The sequence below is a fragment of the Nansenia antarctica genome, assembly GCF_963989245.1.
Source record: "Nansenia antarctica genome assembly, chromosome: 12".
Classification (NCBI taxonomy): Eukaryota; Metazoa; Chordata; class Actinopteri; order Argentiniformes; family Microstomatidae; genus Nansenia; species Nansenia antarctica.
Window position 1 is genome coordinate 3,885,673 of NC_137682.1, and position 27,627 is coordinate 3,913,299.

General features: G+C 42.5%; 1 protein-coding gene across 2 annotated transcripts; it reads right to left on the reverse strand.

The window, feature by feature from the left end:
• Positions 1-1,692: 1,692 nt before the first annotated feature.
• fgf12a (fibroblast growth factor 12a) lies at positions 1,693-27,627 on the reverse strand (the record flags this gene model as incomplete). Of its 2 annotated transcripts, XM_080542803.1 has the most annotated exons (6): positions 1,693-1,805; positions 2,620-2,818; positions 14,194-14,297; positions 22,411-22,521; positions 26,192-26,239; positions 27,426-27,627. In XM_080542803.1, the coding sequence occupies 6 exons, from the start codon at positions 27,625-27,627 to the stop codon at positions 1,693-1,695; spliced, it is 777 nt and encodes a 258-aa protein (XP_080398929.1). The 2 variants fall into 2 exon arrangements, with proteins under 2 accessions (XP_080398929.1, XP_080398930.1); XM_080542804.1 differs by lacking the exon at positions 26,192-26,239.

Genomic DNA, 27,627 nt, shown 5'->3' on the forward strand with positions numbered 1-27,627 from the left:
TTGTCAAAGCTTTTTTTCTAGAAGATAAGTACTGCTGTTCCTCATAAAGCACAAAGGCAATCATTAAATAAACCTTGATTGCTGCTTGCGAATCATATTGCTGATGGTGGCCAATTTTCCCCTTCCATTTTTGGAGGAGAATGCTACTTCATTACTGACAGCTTTTATCCAGGATTGAGCACCACAATCCTCATTAGAGAAAATGCCCTTAATAGCGCTGGTACTCCTTATAAAGAACCAACTGAAGCTGACTATACCCACTTTGTCAAAGACTTACAGTAAGATACTATTTCAAGGCGGATCTTTTCTTGTCTGGTTTCCCTCTTGACAGAACTGTATTGCTGAGGAGTACTATGGCACTCTATTGGAAGAGTTGCCACCATATTGCTTTTATCTGTCCAGTCATTTTATAGTGGGGAGTACCGGTAAGAACATTGGAATCCACCCAACCTATCTGGTGGGTGTTCACATGTTCACAGTGCATCACCTCAGCATTTAAACAGTCCCACCCACCCATTTCTATTTCTATGATCTCTGAACCCATCAGAGAGCTCAGATACATTCAGTATTGCCTTCACACCAATGTACGTATGTAGTATGAAAGTGCATTCAATGTCAAGCCATAAAAATAAAAAAATCCAATGTAAATAAACATAATTTTCTTTTAAATAATAACCATTATAGTAATTGGGATGATGGAGTTATGGACAGATACTAATATTGTTATTATTGACAACAATAACACAATAAAGCATGTGCATGTGGGTGTCATAGCATTCAGAAAATAATCAACTCATGGAAATCGAACATATCTTAAATGGGAAGTGTACCCGAAGTCCATTTTCATGTGTAATTTCTGGTCAATCCACAATGCATACATACCATATCAAATTATCGTCATTTCATGTGCAGTTGCATCATAGCTATCGAAACGAGGAGGTCTATATGTTTAAAGAAAAAACTCTCATACTGCATTAAAATACCCACGGTGAGAGTTTTTGGACTCTCTTGACCCTGCTCTACTATGCCAGTGATTCCCAGAGAGCACTGCAGCATGTGCAAGCTGTCTTGCGCTGGTCAACAGAAGGACCTCGCATGTGAGGGAAGAGGGCAAGCTTGAGAGCTGTGGGCAATTTGGAACATCAGTTAGTTATCAGGGCATTCAAAGCGAATATATCTTGAGATATTGTTTTTAAAAACACAATTTCTCTGTGAATGTGTCTACTATTGACTAATGATAAAATAACAAATCAATCCACTGCATTTACAGGGTAAAATTCCCACTTCGTAGCTTTTTTTTTCACAGCATTAATTGGAAACGATAGATATTTCTAGTGTGAAGAGAGACCACCATTCCTTTTGTTTGTCACAGCTTATGTCACAGCTTATTTTTTTCTTTTTTGCATAAAACCAAAGTCCTGACGGAAAATGTTTGTTTTAGTTTAGTTTTTTTTTTCGTTTTTCGTTTTCCTCTGGTTATCTTCATTATTTGTCTAAAGGTTTTTCACAGGCAAGTGTTCAGTATTTTTGTCGTCTTGGGTGATACGTACAGTAGCTCCTTGTCGTCGTGGGTGATGACCCTCCCTTCAGAGGGTGTGGAGGTGGTGAGGAGGGGTCTGTTATGCCCCTCCCCCTTTGTCAGGAGGAGGCCCCTCCCCCTGGTAGCAGCCCCCCACCCTTGGGGCCCAGTTGCTATGAGTTCTGGTTGAGGGCTTTCCCTCCGTTCATGTTGGCAGTTCCTGAGCTCTTCCTGGAACGCTGTTTCTCCTCTATGTCATGCATCGACGGCTCCCTATACATGCACACTGCAGAGGGTGTGGGCACAAAGGAAGGGGAGATAGAGGGGAAGATAGGTTGAGGAAATAGAGGAGAAGATGGAGGGCAAATGAAGAGATGGATGGGCAGACAGAGAAACAAGGTCAGGTATAAGGTTGGGAGAATTTCTGTACTGTACTGAACTGGGCTGGGAGGGGGGGGGGGGGCAGTATCAGCTCTTCTGTGGACAATCGGGCATTATTATATGTTTTTAAAAGAAAACCCACAACAAACACATTGAAGACATAATAAAATATATATATATTTGGGATCATAGTAGCCTTTAATTTTTTTTTAATATATTTTATTAACATTTATTCAAATACGCCTGTCGTGTTCAATTCTTCTCCGATTTCAATGTATGACACATCATTTGAAAGCTTACAATCTGTAGTTTAAGCACATGCAAAACAACTGAAAAATGACTTTGCCTTCTGGTTGTACATTTCACCAGACCGCGTCACCTATGTGTTACCTCATTGCTCGCCTTCGCTAGTTGTCTAATTTTCCCAGCATGCAACGCGTTTTGATCACGTGTGCCAGCAAAGTCTATAATTATATTCTGGAAGGTATAATATGTATAGGGTGAAATATATGCTTGAGGGTTAAAGGTGTAGCCTTTTAGAGTTTATTTTATACAAAGTTGATTAATGGCGGGGTCAACTTTGTATAAAATCAACTTTAAAAGGCTACTATGATCCCATTCCCCCACTATCTCACCATAAGGATGAGACCAACCAACCAACCCCAACTGCTTATACATGCAATACTGTAGTAGGACATTCACATGCATAACAACCTTACCTTCAATGGGTCGGGGCACAAAGTGTGAGGAAGGCTTGGTCTTCTTGACCCGGTTCCCCTTCATCACCTGGCCGTCCTTGTTGAGGCCCATGAACCAGGCCCGGCCTGACTCCTGCTGCCGGTACACAGTGGACGAGTAGATCACGTAGTAGCTCTCAAACACAGACTCCTTTAACTTGCACTCCGGCGTGAACATTTCCTGAGGAGCCCCAAAGAAAACGGAAAAAGGAAGTGAGGTTTGATTTTGTTGTTGTTACTACAGTAGATGGGTTGGGTAAAGCTATGAGGGTATTCGGTTGTTAAGTCTGACGTCAAACGTGACGTTTAGCAATTTCCGAAATTCCGAAATTCCCTGCACCATAGTACCAGTGTACTACAGCGGTAGAATGACAGTTCAGTCGTTTTTTAGACTCGGATCTATTCATACAACAAGGGACACAGCAGCACTTTCCCGTTTTCCCCATATTTGTCAGCGTCTTTGAGCCTCGGAAAAGCGCTATATAAATATAATTAATTATTATTATAATTTCGAAGACAGCGCCTCAGCCAACTTTGGACCCGGAAACACGTCACGACTTAACAACCGAATGGTGATCAAAAGGCACCATTACAGTATCTTACAAGGAATTGTCCATGTCCACTTAATAATGCAATAATGTATGTTACGATATGATCAGAGTGCACAATATTTACATTTTAACTTTGCGTTTAGTAATAAGTATATTGGATCTGGTTCAGTTCATTTTCCTTGATGAGATTTTGCTTAGTTTGGTTGTATCAGATTGAACGGGGTCCAGATAGATGTCGATGTTTGGCAGGGTTGGTATGTGGGGTGATTTTTCATTCATCTCTGTCTCCTCCAAAGTTCTGTGCCCTTTTAAGGTTGTCCCTTTGACTGACAGCCCAATTCTCCTCACTGCTGGAGGTGCCTGTTCCACTCCCGTACGTGTTTATGTGTGTGTGTGTGTGTGTGTGTGTGTGTGTGTGTGTGTGTGTGTGTGTGTGTGTGTGTGTGTGTGTGTGTGTGTGTGTGTACTGTATGTGTGTCTGTTTGTGAGAGAGAAAGAGAATGCATAATGTCTTAATAATTCTGTGTAAGCATACTGTGTACAATTTCTGTTTGATATGTGCCATGTTTGAGCATTCACGTCTGACTATATACTTATAAAATGTGTGCAAATTAATTTGTATGAGTGTACGTGTGTGTGTGTGTGTGTGTGTGTGTGTGTGTGCGTGTGAGAGAGTGAGTGCTCGTTTATAACACAGTGGTGTACGGTTGTGTGAAGGACACAAGATACTGTATGTACCCGTGTGTAAGCCGGTCGGTCAGCGGGGGGGTGTGGGACATTCACACGGGGCGGGTGTTGGCGGGCGAGTTTATCTAGGCCTTTTGGCATGCTGTCAGAGACCAGACGTCTCTCTTTCTAGGGGGTCAGGGAGGTCAGAATGCTCCTGTCCGATAGAACCCACTGCAGGGGCACTCAGACAAGGGTCATTTACTTCAGACTCTCCTTCCCCCCTCTCTGCCAAGCCCCCCCTTTTCCTCCTCCCTCCCCTTCTCCTCATCCCTTTGCCACACTGACACATTCCAGAACCCACTCCAAATTTGGCCACAAGGACACCACTCTTCTATGTCTGTTGGGCTTCTAACAGGGAAGGTTATACAGTACAGCGCATAAGCTCTGATGGGGGGGATGATAGGAGGAGTGTCATCTCGTTTATTGTTGAATGATGACAAGTGAAAGGGATGATGAAACAGGTGTGGGCACTGTATGTGAGCGAATACCAGTGTTGTGCACAGGAAAGATACAACTGCAAAGGCACTCACACGAATACAGGTCTGCCGTTAACAGTTGTCCCCTCTGCCAGGAATGCATAATGAGGAAAAGCTACTGGCTCACAGTAAGAGAAAAACCAACATCACCTTTCAGGGGTAACAGTCTGCGCTCGGAGAGTGTAAAGTAAACTGATTAAAGGGACGCTAATTTATATTCTGCGGTGATCTGAAGGAGAGGCAAAGAACTTGTTAGTGAAACTGGCTATGTGGGGCCACGCACACACCAGGGTTTCCGTTAGAAAAATTTGCCGTCGGACATCGTGTCCGGGAAGAATTACATTTACCGGACAAACGTGATATATTCCGGTCATCATATTAAAATATAATAAAAAATTTTTTTTTCAAAATCATATTTCTTTTTTTCAAATCTAATATAGCTGTTTGTCGCGGTGATTACTGTTGTGTAGCGGCCTATATATGCCATTTAATGTCTATTTCTCATCCGATACGATTAGATGCGAGCTATATAATATATAATAATATAACATGATTTGACGCATGCGCGCTATGCCATGCGTCAAATCCAGCGCTGAACGGGTCCAGCGCTGAACGGGCGCCTCACTGGGAACTGAACAGACAGCGTCGATCAATGAACGGACTCCACATTACGTTAACTGAAGTTTGTTAAATTGTTTGGGATTAATGTGAGTTTTCTATTTTCTCTTTCCAGTTTTACCCTTTTTTTTAAATCAATAAAACAACGTCATTTCTATAACCAGGTCTCGCTGGTTGGGAAGGCATTTCGTTTAGCTCGGGAGTATGACAATGGGGAGAACATAACTGTTTATTGAGAAACAATTGATAGGCAGTCTGGGATACGTATATAAAGAAATACCACAATGTCTAGATGTATAACATTTTATTGAACAGTAACAGTGCAAGCATGTAGGCTTCTGGCGTGACACGGCTAGCCTAATTTCCGTTCATATGCCTTTTATCAGATAAAATAAAATAGAATAAAACTCTTTGAAAATAAATAGGCTTTAAATTAACTTGCAATGCGTATAGGCTAATTTCCGTTCGATGTTACAGCCTAGGCTATGCCTTTTCTCAGATAGATAGGGGATAGCCCTGTAAGCTCATACGGGTCTGTATGTCGTCCTGAAGACCGGCTGTTAGATCATATCGCTGAAGTTTGTCTCCATCTTAGTGTAAATGTTGTCCGTTTTGTTTGTTATCCTTGTTATTGTGCGATAAAGTTAAAGCGCTCCGCTTCGGGACACCATTTTCAGCTGAGCACCAAACACACACACACACACACACACACACACTCGTGTAACACTGCCCGAGAGAGAAGGACCCGCCCCCTTTAGTTAGCCTATAGCCTATAGGCTAACTAAAGGGGGCGGGTCCTTCTCTCTCGGGCAGTGTTCTGTGTGTGTGTTTGGTGCTCAGCTGAAAATGGTTAGAGGGAATTATTTTCACCGGACATTTATGTCCGACGAGTTTTCAACTTGTCGGACTTCCACTAATTTTACCGGACAAAGACCGGTAATTACCGGTTAACGGAAACCCTGGCACACACACACACACACACACACACACACACACACACACACACAGACACACACACACACACACAGACACACACACACACACACACACAGACACACACACACACACACACACAAGGGGCAGATGCAGAGCACATAGAAAACAACAGACTGACGTGGGATAGTAGCAAAGAAGACAGAGCGAACTAATTTCACAGATAAATGAATGTATACATCCTGTAGAATAGTCTGACAGATATACGTAGAGCAGGTGTAGGAGGGAGAGAAAGGGGAGGTACGAAGATACAGTATGAGTTGCAAGCATGGACCAGGCGAACCCAAGTCGAAAAAGAAGACAGCAGAAGTCATGTTACAGAGACTGAATCCAAATCAGACTGAATCTGATTCAGAACCAGAATCAGGCCTGTTTTGGGGGAGGCACTAAGAATTCCTTTTACTCTGGAACTCTGAGAAGTGACATTATGACATCATCATTATTATTCTGGGTGTAGAGCCAAGTCAGGCCTGTACGTACGACTCTTGTCTAGACTGCTACCCCAGTCACATTGGGAGTGTACGAAGAAAACACAATCAAGGGCGTGCACAATTAACGGGCAAACGAGGCACACAGACACACATTAGGCTTGGGCCTAGGCTTTGTCAATACTGTCATAAAACCGTCATAAATTGCTATAATAAACGTCTTAATAAAACTGTGTCGGCGCTAACAGCATTTTACACGCGTTGTTCTCATTACCGTAATTCCTAAACTATATGTGCTATTGTAGTGCCGGAGGAAAAAGGAAAGACGTAGGCAACGTAATGATAACTGTTTAATCAAAATAACAACTTGTACTCTCAGTACAGGACCAGAAAATAGATCACCAAAACTGTTGTGTCTAAACAGGAAGTTGCAACGTTAATAATCCTCCCCTCTGCCCCTAGTGCCAGAACTGGTTCCCTCCCACTACACAACCAACAGTAAGAGGAGAACATGAACCCATAATGTAGTCACTACACCATCGAAAAAAATCCAACAGTTCCTGAAAGCAGAGAAGCTGCACTTTCTACCCATATAAGGTTATTACAGTAATTCAAAGCACAAAGCTCAGGGTATGTAGCTACTAAGCTGGCTAGCTAACGTTAGCATGTCAAATTTGCAGTTTGCATGCTGTTGTAACTTTTTTGATCTACATCTAGCAGAAGAAAATAGCAACGTTTTATTTGTCAATACCGTCATAAAATTGTCATAAATTGCTATATATCTATGAAAGTGATGACAAACATTTTGTAAATGATGTAATTTGCTGCTTTACTGCCTATTATTTTTTTATTTTTTTTGCCTATTCGATGCTATAGGCTGTGCTTTTAATTTAATTAATTTGTACTGGATTGTAGCCCATAGATTTGTTGTTAATCTCTGCTACCAACCCCACCTGTCAATCAAAAACTCTGTTTATAATCCCACGGTTACCACGGATACCGTAAACCAGGGTTAAATTTGGAGACGGTTTAACGGTTTCTAAAATTGGAAACCGCCCAACTCTAACACACACACTCACACACACACACACACACACACACACACACACACACACACACACACACACACACTCAATCATTTATACAAACTAACTCATACTTTCACCCTTGCAACTGATACCAGGCATAACCCCACCCCCCCTTCCCACACACACACACACTTTAATCATTTATTTCTGTCCACATAGAAACAAGTATACAAGGACACAAATACTGAAGGCACAGATGGGATGCATTCACAAACAGACATGGACAATGTCTTTCACATTTCACACACACACACACACACACACACACACACACACACACACACACACACACACACACCCTCTCATTAGCACCCACACAGGCTTATTGTTTCATTTGATTGCAGAGCCAAACACCTTCCTGCTAATCTTAATGATATTAAGATTAATTAATTAATTTAATTAATTTAATTAATAACAAATATAATTATATTAAGATTATATATTTTCTATTTCACAAATGCACATTCGTCTATGGTGATAAAGTACAGACCACACAGCAACCTTCACACAAAATACTTCAGTTTACATATGCAGCGTGGCAGCTCTGTCAGAAGTCCCCTCCTCCCCCATCTCTACCCCCTCCACTCCCCACAACCTCCACTCTCCTCTCTCCTCTCTGTGCCTCCAGTGATGCTTTCACTGCGGCACAATTTCTTCAGCAGCATCCCCAATATAAATAAGAGCTAATAAAAAAAGAATGAATAGGCTAAGTCTGTGTAAGATTGAGAAAAACACTGACAACACTGACTCACCATTCGAAAGCAAGGTACAACAGTCTGTGTGACGTGTGAACATGTGTGAGTGTTTTCAGTAAGAAGTGTGTATTAGTGTTTGTTTGACGCTTGTCTTGCATAATAGTTTGTGTGTGTTTGCCTGCATGTGTACTGTAAGCATACAATCCTCAAGGATGTGTGAGAGTGTGTCCTTCCTTAAAGATAGATGAGTTCAAGATACAGACAGAGAGAGAGAGAGAGAGAGAGAGAGTGGTTACCGATGTGCTGCAAAGTAGGTCACAGTGAAAGTGTTATAAATAATGGATAATAACTCCTCACTCCAGCTGAAACCCTACGCATTTCAGCTCTCAACACTCAACATCAACATCACACCCATGGCCAAAAGCTCTCATACACCATACAACATCATGCTCATCATCACTCATCACAACTTTAAAAACCCACCATAGCCATAACACTCTATACCAACTCTCTATAACACCACCACTGATGACAAGTAAAGTAAAGTATACTACCCTCAAAAATCATCTACACTAGAGCTGCCACAAGCCCTTAACACTCCAAAACCACGGAACCAAACCGAATGGGACTGTTGCTGTGTCGGCTAGCTGAGCATATTTATGCCATGTAAACACACAGAATTTAGACTGACGGCTGTGTAAACGATATTGCTGTGTCCTCCTCGGCACCTATGGTTAGAGCACGCATATGTTTTATCTTGAACTCAGTGGCAATTACAGTGGTCATACAAATTGAGAATGAATTGCATTCTTGCTTAAACCATGTCAGGAGTAGGTTTAGAGATACAGCTATTTTATTGAGGAATATAAACCACTTTCAGTATTTGTAATCATGGTGAGTCATGTATTGACGAACACAACTGCAATGGCACACATGCAAAGGCACACACGTACACGCACGCACGCACGCACGGATGGACGCACGCACACACACACACACACACAGACCAAGTTCAAAGGCCAGGGATAATATGATGATGAGGAGAGCCTAGGCCTAGGTGATAGGTGAGTTGGACTGGTGATCAGAAGGTCCTGAGTTGAAATCCCACCTGGGATCACCACCACTAGTGTGCCCTTGAGTAAGGCACTTAGCTCTAAGTAGCTCTAAGTAGCTCTAATAGTAATTCGTCATTCATCCCCGTTACTTTCACCCGGTTACTTAAACCGTAACTTCCCGGGGGGGTACAATCAAAAACCACACATCCCTGTGTTCCTTAGGAAGAGGAGAATCTCCAGATGGAGGTAATACAAAAGTGTATCTCCAGCCACTCTTTTGCCAACCAGTGGTTATATATACATCAGCATTACACATTATGCCATATGACTGTGCCTACCGTGGATGAGGAGATTATATGGGGTTTGCTTTAGCACAATAACTCTCATGCTACATCTATGTAACATGAGTGTATCAGACATTTCTTGTAGTTTAGATGCAGTGACTGACAACGTCAAATTGATCTATGTGTGCTGTTTGAGGAGAACACTCTTTTGTAAATATTGAATGAACCCTGCTCCGCTGTTTGTGGGCCTCTGTAACCTGCCAATGTCATGCTAATTTCCCATGATTCACGTCTTGAGAGATGGGCTGCTACATATGGCTGAGGAGAGGCTTTCTTCTTCCTCTCTTTAATTAAATTGGTCTTTCAACTGTTACTGTAAAAGCCCAGCGACTGACAGATCCTCCTCCTCTTTCCATGGGGGAGGAGATTTGTGCTCCAGCCCATAAAAGTGATGATGAGAGGGCTCTGTGGAAAAGCCTTAAAAGCTGCTGACACTGGGGTTCAATTCAGTCTGGCTTTCAAGAGGGTGGTAATTGGAATGTTATAACCTAACTTAGTGGGGCGGAATGTTGATGAGATTGGGTGCCAATGGAGTGAATTTAGTAAATTAGCTGTGTATAGGGTGCTACTTATTTATAGATGTGACGGTGTATTCTTGTCTGGTTGTACTTCGGGTTGCTCAGTCCCCATATGTGTATAGATACATATATATGTGTGTGTGTGTGTGTGTGTGTGTGTGTGTGTGTGTGTGTGTGTGTGTGTGTGTGTGTGTGTGGATGAGCCTGTCTTATTTAAGCCTCAGACATTTAGTTTGGTTTGATCTTGATTGTTGAAGTGAGTGGTATCACCATGGCGAGATCAAAAGAGCTCTCTGAGGCCTTCAGAAAGAAGGTTGTAGATGCGTATGAGTCTGGGAAGGGAAATACTTTACAAGTGTAGAACATTTGTGACTTGTTCTAGTGTTTTGGTCCGCATTTCGGCATCTGATTTAATGTTCTGAAATTTCTTTCGAAAAATGTAAATACATTTCCACGTGGTTGAAAATCAATGACACATCGCTAGTCAACTAACACAGCTTGTTTTGTGAGCCTGCTAACAATGTAAAGTAGTGTTATAGTTAACTAGGTAGCAGTGGGGATTACTCACCGTTGCAGTACTTTGGCTTGACTAGCGAGTTTGTGTTGTGATTCTCAACAACGTTGAAATGTATTTCCGTGTTTCAAAATAATAGTCAGAACATTTTGATTGGTTGCCGACATGCGGACCAAAACACTAGAACGTGTCACATTTGAAAAAACAGCCAACATGGCCCAGTCAGGCCATCCCATCCAAGTTCAGCCGAAGAACAGACCACGAGATGCTTAAAGAGGTCTCCAACAATCCCAAAATCTCAGCACAGGACCTACAGGTAGCTTTGCCACAGTTGATGTCAAAGTACATGCATCTACCATCAGAAAAAGTGCACAAGATCGATTTTCACGCAAGGTGTGCAAGGAGGAAACCTTTGCTGTAAAAGAAAACCACCAGGGCTAGACTAAAGTTTGCCAGAGAACACCTAGACAAACACCAGGACTTCTGGAACAATGTCCTCAGACAGATGAATCCAAAGTTGATTTATTTGGGCACAGTAACAGAAGACGTGTTTTGCGCAAACCAAAGACAGCATTTGAGCACAAGAACCTCATACCAGTTGTGAAGCATGGGGGTGGAAATGTCCTGGTTTGGAGCTGCTTTGCTACAGGTGGGCCTGGCCAGCTCACCATCATAGAATCCACTATGAATTATTTATTGTATCAGAGGGTGTTTGAGGAAGAATTTCAGACAATAGCACATGTGCTATTGTATGTGTCCATATAGCCTACTGTTGAAATGCACAGAATCTGAGAAACATTATATTTGTATGAGTTAATATGCAATTTCACAGACACACTGCCACATATATTCCATGTTTGACATCATTTTATGTAGTGTCCAACTGTCCATGAAGACATGACTTGTTCTAAATTAAAGAGTTTGGATGAGACTCTGATAAATAGAGAAAAGAAACCTGGTCAGTTTTGTGTTATCCATACAGGTAAATGCAAAACACACCATGCCGAGAGGAAAGGAGATCTCAGAGGACATCAGGAAGAGGTTAGTGAGAGCACATCATTCTGCAGTCTGCGGAAGGCTATATAAGATTTGAACTCCATTAGTCCACTCAGGCAAATCATTTACAAAGTGAGAGCATTTAACATGAAAACAAGAAGTGGGCCTAGAAGTGGACACCGTCCAAAGTATCCCCAATAGCCACAAGAAAAATAACAAATCAGGTCAAAACCAACCCAAACATAATATATAGAGATTTGCAGACCTCTCTTGCTGCATCACAGGTAACTGTGCATGCTTCAACAATAAGAAGAACACTGAATCAAAATGGCATTCGTGGGAGGGTTGCTAGGAAGAAGCCTCTGCTGTCAAAAAAGAACCAAACTGCCCTTCTTAACTTTGCCGGAGACCATCTGGACATGCCTGGACATGCCTGAAGGTTTGAGTGTTAGGGTTAGGGTTAGGGTGGACATGCCTGGACATGCCTGAAGGTTTTACACCTCACAGATGAGTCCAAAATTGGCCTTTTTGGTCACAATCAAATCCACTATGTTTAGCAAAAAACCCAACTCTGTCTACCACCAAAAGAACCATATCCCAACAGCCAAGCATGGTGGTGGGAATGTCATCCTCCTCCTCTGGACCTGGCCGACTCCACATGATTAAGGGATCCATGAATTTTGAGGTATACCAGGAGATTTTTTAACAGAACTTCAAGCCACCAGTCAAGGAGCTAAAGCTGGGCTGAAAATGGGTCTTTCAACAAGACAAGGACCCAAAGCAAACATCTACCAAAGAATGGCTCAGAAGAAAGAACAATTGAGATGCTGTGGCAGGACCTGAAGCGGGCAGTTCATGCCAGACACCCCTCAAACCTCACTCAACTGGCTCACTTCTGTAAGGAGGAGGCAAAAATATCTCAAAACAGATGTCAGAGACTTATTAGTGGCTATATGAGACGTTTACTCCAAGTTATCTCTGTTAATGGAGGTGCCACAAGCTATTGACTGAAGTGGTTCACTATATTTTTTCTACTACACGCATGATTTCCTCTAAACCAACATATGGAATTGGTAAATATAAACCTGTTATGTCAGATAAAAAAGACTGGTTCTGATTAAATAAAGATTTCATGGTAAAAACAAAAACAAAATCTATGATTCACATACTTTCAAGCATCACTGTATATTGTAAATAATACTTGTGTATGTTGTTGTAGTCCACTAAATCTAAGACACCTGTCTGCTTTATGCCTGAAGAAGGTCTATGACCGAAAGCTCGCAATAAACAACGTTTTTGCACAGTGTTTGAGTGTGCGGATTCTGTACTATACTATACTAAACTAATTGTGTTTATTTACAATGACATGAATTACAAACAATGGAGTACAAGCACATCTTTTTGGTTCTGATGGGGTAAGACAGTTGAACTAAACTCATGAGACATTTACAGTATGTATATACCAATCCAAGAGTGTCCCTTTAAAATGTGAATGACAATTCTCAAAATGGTCTACGACTCCAGGATTTATGTATTTTTTTGTAATCAATGATTTATTACAAAACAGTATGAAAAACTCTTATAACACCAAACAAAATAAGTGTCTGTCCTGACTTTTTTTCTTACCCCCCCACTATAAACACACGAGTACCCCCCCAAAGTTCTTCATTACACTATATTTGGTATATCATAAAATCATAACAGTACAATATTTACAGGTTACATCCACACAGTTTACGAACACAGTCACTCCATCAACTCTTTTATCTTTTGTATTGCAGAGGTCCATGTTTGAATTGTCCTTTCCTTAGCTCCATGTATTCTGGCTATAGACAGTTCCATATAGAGTATGTCCAGGAAAGACAGCAAATGGAGGAATGTTCAAAAGTCCACTCTAGCTGGTAATTTCCATTTCAAACATATCTTCTAACTTGTGACTGCTACAACAGTTTTTAAGGTACACAACACATATTATACACAAGTGTATCTGGTTCCCAGGATTCCTATCTAAGCTGTGACATGTATACTTTTTGAGATAGAGCTAGCTATCTGAACCTGGGCATGCTTTTCTCAAGCTACTATTGTATTGCCGGGCATGTGATGCATAGGTGACTCCTGATTGGTTTAAATCTCATGCTACGGACACACACACATGCTTAAAAATACAGTGGAATAAGGACATGGTAGTTTCATAGATTTTACCTATGGAAGAAATATAAGTGGACAATTCAAATAATACTTACTTTGACAGAACAATCATGGTTATCTTACAGGTGTATCGTAATCTAGGCAAATCTCTCAGGTTTTTGAGGAATGCTCTCAAATTGCAGCTAAACTCAAGCCCAAATATGTTTTACATACACAGCTCCATACATAAAATATTTTAAATATGTATGAATGTATCCATAACACACACAAACACACACACACACACGTGCATTCACACACACACACACACACACACACACACACACACGCACACACACACACACACACACACACACACACACACACACACACACACAATGGAGAGACAGGGAGTTGGCCTTACTGAGCCGTAGAGGGACCCATCCCCATTCATGCCGATGTAGAGGCCAGCCTTTATCCCCTGGATGGCCACCACCCTCAGACCCACAGGTATCAGATTAAACAGGGCTGGGGAAAGAAGAGAGCCATAGAAAAAGGGGAGAGGGGGAGAACGAGGAGAGAAACATTATTCACCTGAGACCTCAAGATACACCTCACAGTTTGTCACAGCCCTGTGATTAAGTTGTGTCCGGGTGGGTATACACTATATGGACAAAAGTATGTGGACACAATTATCGTCTGGGGCTGTTTTCATGGTTTGGGCTAGGCCCCTTAGTTCCAGTGAAGGGGATTGTTAATGCTACAGGATACAGTGCGCTTCTAGAGAATTGTATGTATGCTTCCAACTTTGTGGCAACAGTTTGGGGAAGGTCCTTTCCAGTTTCAGCATGACAATGGCCCCATACACAAAGTGAGGTCCATAATGACATGGTTTGCTGAGTTTGGTCTGGGAGAACTTGACTGGCCTGCACACAGAGCTCTGACCTCAACCCTATCCAACACCTTTGGGATGAATTGGAACGCCGACTGTGAGCCAGTCCTTCTCGCCCAATATCAGTGCCCGACCTCATTAATACTCTTGTGGCTGAATGGGAGCAAATCCCCACAACCTTATTCTAAAATCTAGTAGAAAGTCTTCCCAGAAGAGTGGAAGCTGTTATAGCAGCAACGGTGGGACCAACTCCATATTAATGCCCACGGTTTTGGAATGAGAAGTTCAACAAGCACATATGGGTGTGATGTTCAGTTGTCCCAAATACTTTTGTCCATATAGTGTAGCTATATGAATTATGCAGGAGGAGACTGAACACACTTTTGACATAAGTGTAACCAGAGTGAGATTCCTGTATTCATGGACGATCTAGAAGCAGGGCAGTGCTTCCTTTTGTGATGGTATTCCATCTCGCTAGGTGGAGAAGGAGAAGATGCAATCAGGATATTTTGGCCAATGAGAACATAGTAGACTCTAGAAGGGAGCAGCTGACTGGAATGAGATGCAGCTGGAATAAGTTAAGTCCCTAGAGAACACTGGGTCTGCCGCCCTAGGATACTGAACAGATACTGTGTCAATTAAGACTGGTCTGGTGACCTACTAATGGAACCAATGGTATAAACCGTGGCACGTGTGTGTGTGTGTGTGTGTGTGTGTGTGTGTGTGTGTGTGTGTGTGAGTGTGTGTGTGTGTGTGTGTGTGTGTGTGTCACCAGATCGGTCTTGTTGGTCTTACTCGTCAGTCTCTCTTTCGGCCACTTAGTAACATTTGTCTCTCAGAAGTTTCATGTGTCTAGTATTTGTTTAACCGGTCTCTCTCTGTTCTATAGTGTCACTACCCAGTTTCTGCCTGCCCTGTCTGTCTGTCTGTCTGCCTACCTGCCCTGTCTGTCTGTCTGTCTACCTGTCCTGTCTGTCTGTCTGTCTGTCTACCTGCCCTGTCTGCCTGTCTGCCTGTCCTGTCTGTCTGTCTGTCTGCCTACCTGCCCTGTCTGTCTGTCTGTCTGCCTACCTGTCCTGCCTACCTGTCCTGTCTGCCTGTCTGCCTGTCTGCCTGCCTGTCTGCCTGTCTGCCTGCCCTGTCTGTCTGTCTGCCTACCTGTCCTGTCTACCTGTCTGTCTGTCTGTCTACCTGTCCTGTCTACCTGTCTGTCTGTCTGTCTGTCTACCTGTCCTGTCTACCTGTCTGTCTGTCTGTCTACCTGTCCTGTCTACCTGTCCTGTCTACCTGTCTGTCTGTCTGTCTACCTGTCCTGTCTACCTGTCCTGTCTACCTGTCCTGTCTACCTGTCCTGTCTGTCTGTCTACCTGTCCTGTCTGTCTGTCTGTCTACCTGTCCTGTCTACCTGTCCTGTCTGTCTGTCTGTCTGTCCTGTCTGTCTGTCTGTCTACCTGTCCTGTCTGTCTGTCTGTCTGTCTACCTGTCCTGTCTACCTGTCCTGTCTACCTGTCCTGTCTACCTGTCCTGTCTACCTGTCTGTCTGTCTGTCTGTCTACCTGTCCTGTCTACCTGTCTGTCTACCTGTCCTGTCTGTCTGTCCTGTCTGTCTACCTGTCCTGTCTGTCTGTCTGTCTGCCTACCTGCCCTGTCTGTCTGTCTGTCTACCTGTCTGTCTGTCTGTCTGTCTGTCTACCTGTCTGTCTGTCTGCCTGTCTACCTGTCTGTCTGTCTGTCTGTCTACCTGTCTGTCTGTCTGTCTACCTGTCTGTCTGTCTACCTGTCTGTCTGTCTGTCTGTCTGTCTGTCTACCTGTCCTGTCTGTCTACCTGCCCTGTCTGTCTGTCTGTCTACCTGTCTACCTGTCTGTCTGTCTGTCTACCTGTCTGTCTGTCTGTCTGTCTGTCTGTCTGCCTGTCTACCTGTCTGTCTGTCTGTCTGTCTGTCTGCCTACCTGTCTGTCTACCTGCCTACCTGCCCTGCCACCCTACCGTGTTTGACATTCTATCCTGCCATTCTGTTCCCGCCTGTTCCTTCATTAAAACCTGGTTCCTTTTATATACGTGTCCTTTATGTCTGCGCTTGGGTTCTTTAGCTCTGACCGTAACATATACACAGACTCAATCAGTTTTCAAACATCAGTAAAATAAGGGGGAAAAAAAGAAGCAATAGTTCAGCAATTGCAAACGGGTGGGTAGACAAAGTAAGACGTCTACAGTTGATGACCAGAAACTAATACGTACACAAATACCCTTAAATAAAAGCTGACAATCTATTCTTTAACCTCATAAACAATTGTTGATTTTAAATCCAAAACCTTTCGAGTATAGAGCCAAAAGAAGAAAAGATGGTTCACTGTCCCAATAATTACGCAGGGCACTGTCAATACACTGCGGCACTTCGTATCTAACAACACCCCCTCTACCCATGACAATATTGATGATAAATCTTCTGTATTATTGCTCAATTAGGGCCATGGACAACAGTGAACTACCCTCAGAGCCAAAAGTGGAATCCTTCTAAGGTGGACTGTTTTCTAAAGTGGACTTCCCTTAGAGGTGCATGTCGTCCATTGTGAACCAAAGATAGGAAAAAAAATAATACTATGATGATGATAACAATATCTTAACCACACCGTTAGCCCAGTTGGGACTCACAAGGACCAGGGGAGGAGAGGAGTAGAGGACCAGGGGAGGAGAGGAACAGGGGAGGAGAGGAGGCTAAAACCAGGGACTGACTGTGGAGAAGCAACGGGCCTTGGCACACACAGTGTAAGTCCTGCTGTGAAAAGCCGGCTAATGTGGCACCCCTTATCTCTCCATTAACACCACTTGTTCTATTTTCTATTTTCTGTTCTCTCTCTCTCTCTCTCCCCCTCTCTCTCTCTCTCTCTCTCTCTCTCTCTCTCTCTCTCTCTCTCTCTTTCAACAAAATGTGTCTCTCTGAGGATCTGTGCAAAATGTTCTGGATGAAAGTTGTCGCTACTGTCAGCCACTACATAGAAACATAGGATTCAGTGAACTGTCCAGAGAGGAAAATAGATCAGGAATAATGGCCTCTGCTGGCCTCCATGGCCTGAGAGACAGTGGCAGAGAGAGACAGTGGCAGAGAGAGACAGTGGCAGAGAGAGACAGTGGCAGAGAGAGACAGTGGCAGTTGGAGATTGAAATCTATATCCATATAAATGATGATTTCCTGCCACTGCTCATTAGATAGATAAGTCTGATTACCAAGAAAAAACATTTAATCTTAATTAAATTAATTAATTCTAAGTGCCTATTTATACATTTATATATTTTTACAGTATTATAGTATTATAACACCACTGACCTCATGTCTTTTAGCTTGCTTTTATAGTTGTTTTTATTTTCTTAAGATTGTTGTCTTTATTTGCACTTGACACCACGGACCTCATTGACTCTTAGCTTGTTTTATAGCATTTTCGCTTTTTAATTGTCTAGTGTGTAATATTAGTCTAGATATGTTATAATGTGTATATGTTTGTGAATATGTGAATATGTTTTCTGTTTTTTGCACCTTCGGAAGAGCCACTACAATTTCATTGTATAGGCAACTGTACAACGACAATAAAGTCTATTCTATTCTATTCTATTCTATTCTATTCTATTCTATTCTATTCTAATCCAATTTACTGGGGGTCCTTTAATTCCCTCCAAACGACCTACATTTCAAATCGTAAACATTTTTACTGTACATATAAATAAATAAAAATGAATAAAAGTGACACCTGTAACACCCCCAATTTGTCACTGAAACACATCAGCTAAAGCTAGCCTAACCTGTCATATGCGAGTATAAAAAGATTTCCAGGATCTTCCTCCATCAAAGGACAAATGTGTCAAAATGACTAAGGAACAGTGGCGGACGCAGGCTGTTTGAAGGGCAGGGGGGGGGCGAAAAGAAAAAAAGGGCACCTACTGCACAACATGGGACCCCATCAGTGCACATGGTCAAGTTTAGCCCATTGGAAGGGCAGCCAATAGGGCACGTCCTCTAATTCTGCCACTCAAAAGGGCATTTTTGCCACTCAAAAAGGCACTTAAGAGAGACGTTTTTCAACCGTGGGGGCACCAGGAGGGGCGGTCGCCCCCCCTGCCCCACCCCCTGAGTCCGCCAGTGCTAAGGAAGCCAAATCCCAGGAGCATTAGCCTTCCGATTGAACTCTAATCGGCCCTGGCAAATCCAACAAGGAAGGTAAGGCCTGTTTGATGTGCTTAATGCCTGGGCTGATAATAAAACCCCAGAACGGTTTAGAAAGTGCTGGGCCATGGAAATGGGAAATGCCCTGGTTGCGCAAATTTCCAGTCTCTCTGGGAAATATATTGTTCATGAGCCTCAATTCGTGCAGGTAATTTTAGGAGGCGATCAACCGCCGACACAACTCAATTACAGAGCGTTGGATTGCTAACTTCAAATGTAACACAGGTAGCTAATTAGTTTAATGGCGGTTTCCTGCCACTCTCATATAATTGTGTTCTATCCTACTAGTCAATCACACTTACCAAGACGCCCACGTGACGTACATATAAACGAACGAACACACACACACACACACACACACACACACACACTCCCACCCAGTATGCAGTGAACGCTCTTTTTGCTGATCCCAACAGTCCAACAGAACCACCTCCTGAAAATAAATTATTTCTGCTGTCACCACTGCCCATCGCTAAGGTCAGGAGGTCGAGCAGTTCTAGGGTGGAGGTAATCTATTATTCTAATAATCCATCACAGAGATCGATAGGTGAGTGCAAAGCCCATCTTCTCTTATTTCTCTCCGTCTCAATCTCTTCCTCGTTCCATCTCTCACGCTCCAGCTCATATCCTTCTCTCTGTATCGGTACATTTCTCCCACTAGTTCTCCAGCCCGTGACGTTAGAATTATAAGGTTCTATCTCCATTTTTGTGAAAATCGATCGTTTTTTACATAATCTGATCCATTAGGTGTTTATTAATGCCTGTGTGGTGTTATCTTTAAAATGTTGACATTTTTGAGTTAGGAATTCATAAAATACAAAGGTTCCATCTCACAAAACATAATGGAATGTAAAAACTTTGACGGCTCAATATCTCTGATCTACCCTAAACGGAGATAGAACCTTATAATTCTAAGCTCACGAGTTCTCTCTTACATTCTAATATTCCTACATGTTCTCTCTCCTTCCAGTACATGTTTTTTTCCTTCTCCCTTTCTTCCTTCCCCATGTCATCTTCAGTCTTGTCTCTGAGCTCGAGACTCATGTGGGAGAATTATTCAGTTGGTACAAATGGAGAAGAGGAGTATATTTAGTTCTATTTGCTGAATTATTCACTGCAGTTTACTGCGCTATTTTATTCCTGGGCCAGCTTTGCCCACCAACGAATGAATGAATGGACTTTATTGTCATTGCTACAGTACAGGTACCAAACAACGAAATGTAGGAGGGGTGGCTCCCCTGGTGTTAGGAAAGAAAAAAAAACACTTTAAAAAAAAAAACACAAGAAGGGAAGGAGCTGGTTTACATAAATAGAGGCTATGTACACTATCCACTATACTATACTGTACAGATAGACGACTAGGGTTGTCATATTGCACAATAGTGTTATTGCACATTTATTTAAAGTGTCGCAGTTTGCAACGAGAGGACTGCCTAGCGAAGGGGATATCCTGATACAGCTGAGCCAAATCAGAACCACTTCCAGAACACCGCAACAGAGCAGCAATAACTCATATTCCAACAGCAGAACTAAACTTTAAACCTGCTCTGAGGCCCTTAAAGATCTACCACCCAGTTTACTAGATCGGTTTAGATGGTTTTCTAAGAAACCATAATGATACAGTATACTGCATGCATGATGTTCCTTCATATTGACTCTGTTCTTCATGCACAAATGTTCCCCAGCAGGGGACGTTACCAAATATATCCTGAAGGTCTGATCATGCATGTAAAGCACACCGTTCATTGTGCAGAAAATTAACACAGCTTGACTGTTCTTGACTGAGTAGGCTGTCTCCTCCATTGTCCCTTTGACTCTGCTCCTTCAAAATGAACAGAATGTTCCAGAGAGAGAGACAGATCGGTTGTTCCGTTTGTTCTGGCACAGTTCCTAGAGGGTATAGAGGCAATTCTCAAGTAGCTCAATGGGCTCTTTAGAGGCTCTTCCTCAAATCCTAAACCCAAGTTCCTAGAAAAGACTAACTTGAGGGACTGTTGGTCATGCAGATAACTGCTCCTCCACTGAGGCACTTCGTGAGCTTAGAATGATACGGTTCTATCTCCGTTTAGAATGATAAGGTTCTATCTCCGTTTAGAATGATAAGGTTCTATCTCCGTTTAGAATGATAAGGTTCTATCTCCGTTTAGAATGATAAGGTTCTATCTCCGTTTAGAATGATAAGGTTCTATCTCCGTTTAGAATGATAAGGTTCTATCTCCGTTTAGGGCAGTTCAGAGATATTGAGCGTCAAAGTTTTTACATTCCATTATGTTTTGTGAGATGGAACCTTTGTATTTTATGAATGACTAACTCAAAAATGTCAACATTTAAAAAAATAACACCACACAGGCATTAATAAACACCTAATGGATCAGATTATGGAGAAAACTACATTTTGACAAAAATTGAGATAGAACCTTATAATTCTAACGTCACGACTTTTCTGAGGGGCACATCTTTCTTTCTTCAGGCAAAGCTGTTCTTTCACTGGGACATGGCTCCTGGGGAGATGCTAGGGAGAATCAATGAGCTGATTTGGAGAGGTGACCATGGTAACCATAAAAAGAAAATAAGGGGCAAAGGCCTACAGAAGGATCCTAAGGAAGACATTTCTCTTGAGAATTAAACTGCCCAACAATTGCAGGAAGTGCTGGCCACGAGCATCCATCGACAATCACAAGCTTTTAGAGTGGAATCAAAAACAATGGCACTTACAGCCACACAGTGGCACCCAAGGGATTAGATTAGATTAGATTAGATTCAAATGTATTGTAATTGCAGAGTACAAGTACCAGAGAACGAAATGCAGTTTAGCATCTAACCAGAAGTGCAACTAGTGATATAAATCATGATGTAAAAAAAACGTTAAAAAGACATGACAGAGAAAAGTACAGTATGGTAAGTATGGTAGTTAGAGGTACAGTTCTGAGCTATGTCCAGTTAAGTAGCTATGTACAGTATGGTATGTACTGATGTATATGTAGTGTCTATATCAAAGGAGGTATGTGCAATGTGCCAAAGAAATAAAGAATGTAAACAGCAGTAGAGCTGGTAATTGAGTGATCACATTGACCAGGGGTGCGTGCAACTAGCAGTAGTGCAAAGTAGTTGTATTGACCAGAGTGGTCGGGAAAAGGGAGGGGGGGGGGGGGGTTGATCCCAACTCTTGCTACCAATTAACAATAATAATACTTATTAAGAATATCAATATGGCAATATTAGTTGACAACATTAGTTGACAAGATTAGACTGGTATCATAAGTGGAAAATTAAGGGCTGGTTTTAACAGTTCTGTTGGCATCTATAGGTCTATTCAGGTTACAATATTGACCAATGCAATTCACTAAACTTACAAAAAAAACGAAATCTTATCAAGTAAAATCATTATAATCATTATAAAATACCATACCACATGAGAAGCTAAATGTACTCAAATGTAGCCACTTAAAAAAGTGGTAATGAAGGTAACAAACTTGGTGACTCATGGGTAAGAGCATTGCATGCTGGGAGTTGTAGTTGACTGACACTCACTGTAGTCGCTGTTCTCGTCCTTGGTGCCATCGATGTTGCCCCCCGGCTGCATCTGCAGGTAGAAGCCCTGCTGGCTGAACAGTCGCGTCACAATGCCCTTCAGCTGCGGCTCTGAAACAGAGGAAAGACCCCGCCACGCCCCCCCCCCCCAGGGGCACGTCAGACCATGCCCCCGATCATCACCACCTCACCTCACACCACGCCAACTGACGCTCACGCTGATTAGGCTCAAAACACATTTGGGGATGATTATTTATCAAATACAAATTGGTTATCAAATTGGAGTAAGGGGGGCAGAGAATTGACTTGGTACCTCCTGGTATTATAGTAGTATTATAATTATATAACTCGCTAACTTTTCATATCTGAAACATTTTTGATGCGCCTGTCCTGCAACCATATTACTGTATCTACGTACTGCCCTCTCTGGTGATGTTAATAGTGCGGGTGGTTCTTGAAGGTAAAGATGTTGGGTCAACTGTGGATGACATAAAGTTCAGGGCATGCCTGATGTTGGGTATACTAAGTAGTATATCTGATGAGTGACTTGTCGTCTTGAAACAATATCTTGAGTATGTCCCTGCTCACCACCAGTAACCAATCTTTTGAACATAGCTGTTTTTGAGAAGATGAAGGTGAGACACTGTCATATTCTGGGTTTTACTGACACAAATTCACTAAATGATCCCTAATTAATCAAATGCTGTGGTTATCCTGAAGAGAGCAGGCTCAAAGTTCATCATAGCTTAATAATACCCCTGAATTGACCTCCGACTTTGTGATGGTGATATTTGAACAAGGCTGGGATGCTGCTAGGCTTAGGCAAGAGCAATCAACACTTGTGAGGGAGCAAGTCGGAAACCAGGCTTAGCCCAAGGTTATAGGAGCCCTTAACACTTAATCAGCCATGGGTGGGGTCATTTGACCCCTGTGAGTAAAAAAACATGTTATATCTTTGCACTCAATCAAATTTCAGGACCATCCTTTCATGACTTTTCCTAGATATGTGCGTTCTACCACCCAGTATCCTTACATTTTCTAAATCACATCAGGATGAGCTAGTATAAAGCTATTTTGCAGTTTTTCTGTGTAGGAAGCAGGCTAATTTACAAGCGGCCAACTAGTGGTCGCTGTGTGTAAATAGCAGGTTAGCATTTTAAAGAGGCGGCTCTTTTAGTAGGTTAGTAGGCACGGCTGTTCTAGTGTCAACTGTCACTTAGATTTAACTGTCACTTTCAAATTTGAAATAACATTTGACAGTTGGTGTAGTGCTGTTCTAGTGTTAATCCAAGGCAAGGCTAGAAAAATGTACGTGAGAAAAGTCTGTTCACTGTATCTGGAGAGGGCAGAGATGCTTTGTGAGAGAACAATGATCTGAGTTCTCTCAATGGTCTTTCACACACGTTTACTTTGATGCTGTGCATTGTCTGGCTTGTTTAGAGCTTGGACTGAATCAATCGCACTCAAGTGCTCTCGGGCGTGGTGAGCTCACTGGATTCTATATGCAATTGTGTTGCATGAACATTGGGTGGTGATATTAAAGCAAAAAACGTTGCAAAGTTTAACCTAGAAAATAGCTGAAGGAAAAGGCAGTTCAGTTGCATATCTATGTAATCTCATATCACTCACCAACACCTGTTATGATTTTCGCTCCACTAGAAGGTTGCAACTACCGGGTACCCAGGATTTGCTTGGAACTTGGCAGAGCAGCTTTCTTTTATTTTGCGCCCTGGTCATGGAATAACCTCCAGAACACACTACAGATTAATAATCTGGTGATGGAATAACCTCCAGAACACACTACAGATTAATAATCTGGTCATGGAATAACCTCCAGAACACACTACAGATTAATAATCTGGTCATGGAATAACCTCCAGAACACACTACAGTTTAATAATCTTGTCTCCCTGGGAAAGTTCAAAGCTCTGATTAAGAAATGTGTAACAGAAGAGTAAGAGAGTTGTCTGTTGTCTGTTTTTATTGTGTTTTATTCTCAATTTGTGTAACCATGTACTTGTACTGGTGCGATTTTTTTTCTTGTCTGTAAAGTAAACACTCAGAAATAATTAATAAATCCTTTATCTCACTTGTGTTTGACCTAAAACAATTGTCCTTGTATGCAAGTAAGTTAATATTCCCATCCAATTAGTCAAAAAGACTTGTTTGCAAGTGGACAAAACCAGATGATGCTGTGCCTAGAGTATCTGACTTTAGACTAGTTAGAACCACCATAATGTACACATTGGATCTATGGGGCATAACACTTATCCTGGAACTGATTAGTCTCAAAGAGTCCCTTATTTGATCCACACCATACTACAGAGCCCAGGGTTGGCCTGAGAAAGTGACCCAACATCAGTGATGGTTAATGTCGGCTCAACTGTACATCATTCAACTCATGCCCATCAATCCACAACTCACCTACCCCCCAAGGCGGAGCCATCAATCCTTGGGACAGGCCCGCCAACATCCATCATGGGCTGGGCAGGGAGTGGAGTGTGTGTGTGACGTGTGTACTGTATTTATTTGTGTACGTTTATGAGAATGAGGAGGAAAGATGGAGATAAAGAGACAGAATGGGGTGCAGGGCTTACAGGAACGAGTGTTTTTTCAGGTTGAGTTTGTGGGAGGATGGACTTTTGCTTGTGCAATCCTTTACAAAGAGAGCTTAGGACTTCAGCTGAAGAAAGACAGGGATCATTTCTCTTGTTTGAGGGGGAAGGACACGCCAAGAGCCTATTACTGTAAGTTCACTCTATTTATTCTAAGACAATTTAGGGCAGTGTGTGTGTGTGTGTGTGTTTGTGTGTGTGTATGTGTGTATATGCCTGTGCGTGTGTGTGTGTGTGTGTGTGTGTGTATATGCCTGTGTGTGTGTGTGTGTGTGTGTGTGTGTGTGTGTGTGTGCGTGCGTGCGTGCGTGCGTGCGTGCGTGCGTGCGTGCGTGCGTGCGTGCGTGCATGTGTGTGTGTGTGTGTATGCCTGTGCATGCGTGCGTGCAAGTGGAGTGTACAGGTATGTGAGGAGAAAGAAATGGAGTGGTAAATTCAGAATTTGAGTGAATGTGTGTGATAGTGTAAGAGAAGATTGTATGTGCTTTGGCTAGGGATGTGTTGACCGTGAGTATACTGTACCTGTGTCTATGAATGAACCATTGAAATTTGAACAACTTTACCAATGCAAAGACATAAAACAGGTACATTTCGGGTATGTTAGACAAATGGCGTTATGACCATGAAATGGTGAATGGTCACCTCTACTGTTGTAGTCGACACGTTTGACAGGAAAAACACAACAAGTACGACAATGAACACCAATATGCGGACCTCCACCACACTCACACAGCAATACTTCACATGTTACACACATGTCGAACACGCACGCACATAGATACACCAGAGGAGCAGAAGAAATAGAGAGAATGAAAACTGATCCAACACATAGGAACAGAAAGACTAAGAACTAAAAACAAAGTAGAAGAGGGAGAGAGTTGCCATAGACACCACAAGAGACTACCACTCAACTAGACAAATAAGGAAAAGAAAGAAACTGAAATTAGATCCAAATCGAAAGCACAGTACGTATAAAGAAATCAGCATAGGGTCACGAGCATCATCAGAGTGGTGCTTAAAGCCCCCCATCCCTCCCCAACCAGAAACCCTCCCACCCCCTCTTCCCTCGCAAAAAAAGGCTATCGACATGGGCGCGAGATGGGGCGGTGGGGGGGTGGAGACGGGTAAAAAACACATCACACACGGATGGAGGCTGAGCTACTGACCTAGCCTGAAGCCCTTACGGGACACCTGTGGAGGTTTCGAGGGCGCATCTTACGGGGATACAAGGAAAAACAACAACATTCTTTTAACAGACAAATTCTCCAGCGACGGCTGTTTGTCAAAATGTCAAATCATGAGCATTAAGGGATGATAAAGGGACATGGGAGGTGGGGGGGGTCTGTCTACTGTCTATGCCATCAGTCTGTCTGTCTGTATCTATTCTCTCTATCTCTCTTTCTCTCCATCTGTCTGTCTGTCTGTCTCACTATAGAGACAGTTAGTTAAGACGTCATTATGACAGTTATTTGGATTAGGTTAGGAGTGATTTGCACTGATTTGCACCATCAGTCTGTCTGTATCTATTCTCTCTATCTCTCTTTCTCTCCGTCTGTCTGTCTGTCTCACTATAGAGACAGTTAGTTAAGACATCATATGACAGTTATTTGGATTAGGTTAGGACTTAGGAGTGATTTGCACTGTTCCTTTTTAACTGTGCAACCAGGAAAGGGGGGAGGCATCACCATAGTGTAGTAGGCACTCAGCCCGGGGGCCATCAATACAGCCGGGGTAGCCTCTTAATCATTATAGCTATCTCCTTACACTGCAGTAAAGCACCCCTCTGCAATAAACATAACCATTAAACATTTCATCTGAAAAGAGCATTGGTGCACTGCGGTGCAACTTCTCTCTTCTATGTCTCAATCTGCATTCTTATTGAATTTGTAAAGCTTTCTTTTTTTTTTTTTTTTTTTAACCCTTGCAGGGAGATTTGAGATTTACAAATGTAATGTAAAATAGCTGGCTGAAATATTTCTATATGCATATAGCCTACATATTTAGATGTAGCCTACATGTTGTGCCTAATGCACACAGCCTTTTGACTAAAATATTATGATGTCAACAATGGTGCAAAGATAATCGATTATTATGATAACAGCAATATAATTAATATTGGTGACGTCACACATATACATCATTTTTACATCAAGGCTGATACTGTAATATGTGGATAAACTGGGATCTCGACAGACACGTGAGCTTATGGAACAGGTGGAATTTTCGCATCGCATTTTCCATCCAGCCACCGAGGCTAAAATCTAAAATCTACCTCCATCGGATTAGATTGAGCCTTGCATGCGACTGCGGTAATGCCACGTCTCGATTGAGGGGGGCTGCCTGGCTGGGACTGGGTGGGTTTACCGTTTCATTCATCACAAAACTACTAACAGCACTGACCTGATCGCCGCCGGACAGGTCTTTTCTTGCCGCTGCAGAAACGGACTTTGCTGAAGACCCCCAAGAAGTGCCGCTCGCAGATGGAGCGGGGGTCTTTGCTGGGGGGGCTGGGGGGTCGCCGTTTAGTGGTGGAGACCCGGTCGCTGTTGGACTCCCTGGCCTGACGCTTCTGACGGATCAGGGAGCTGGCGATTGCGGCCAT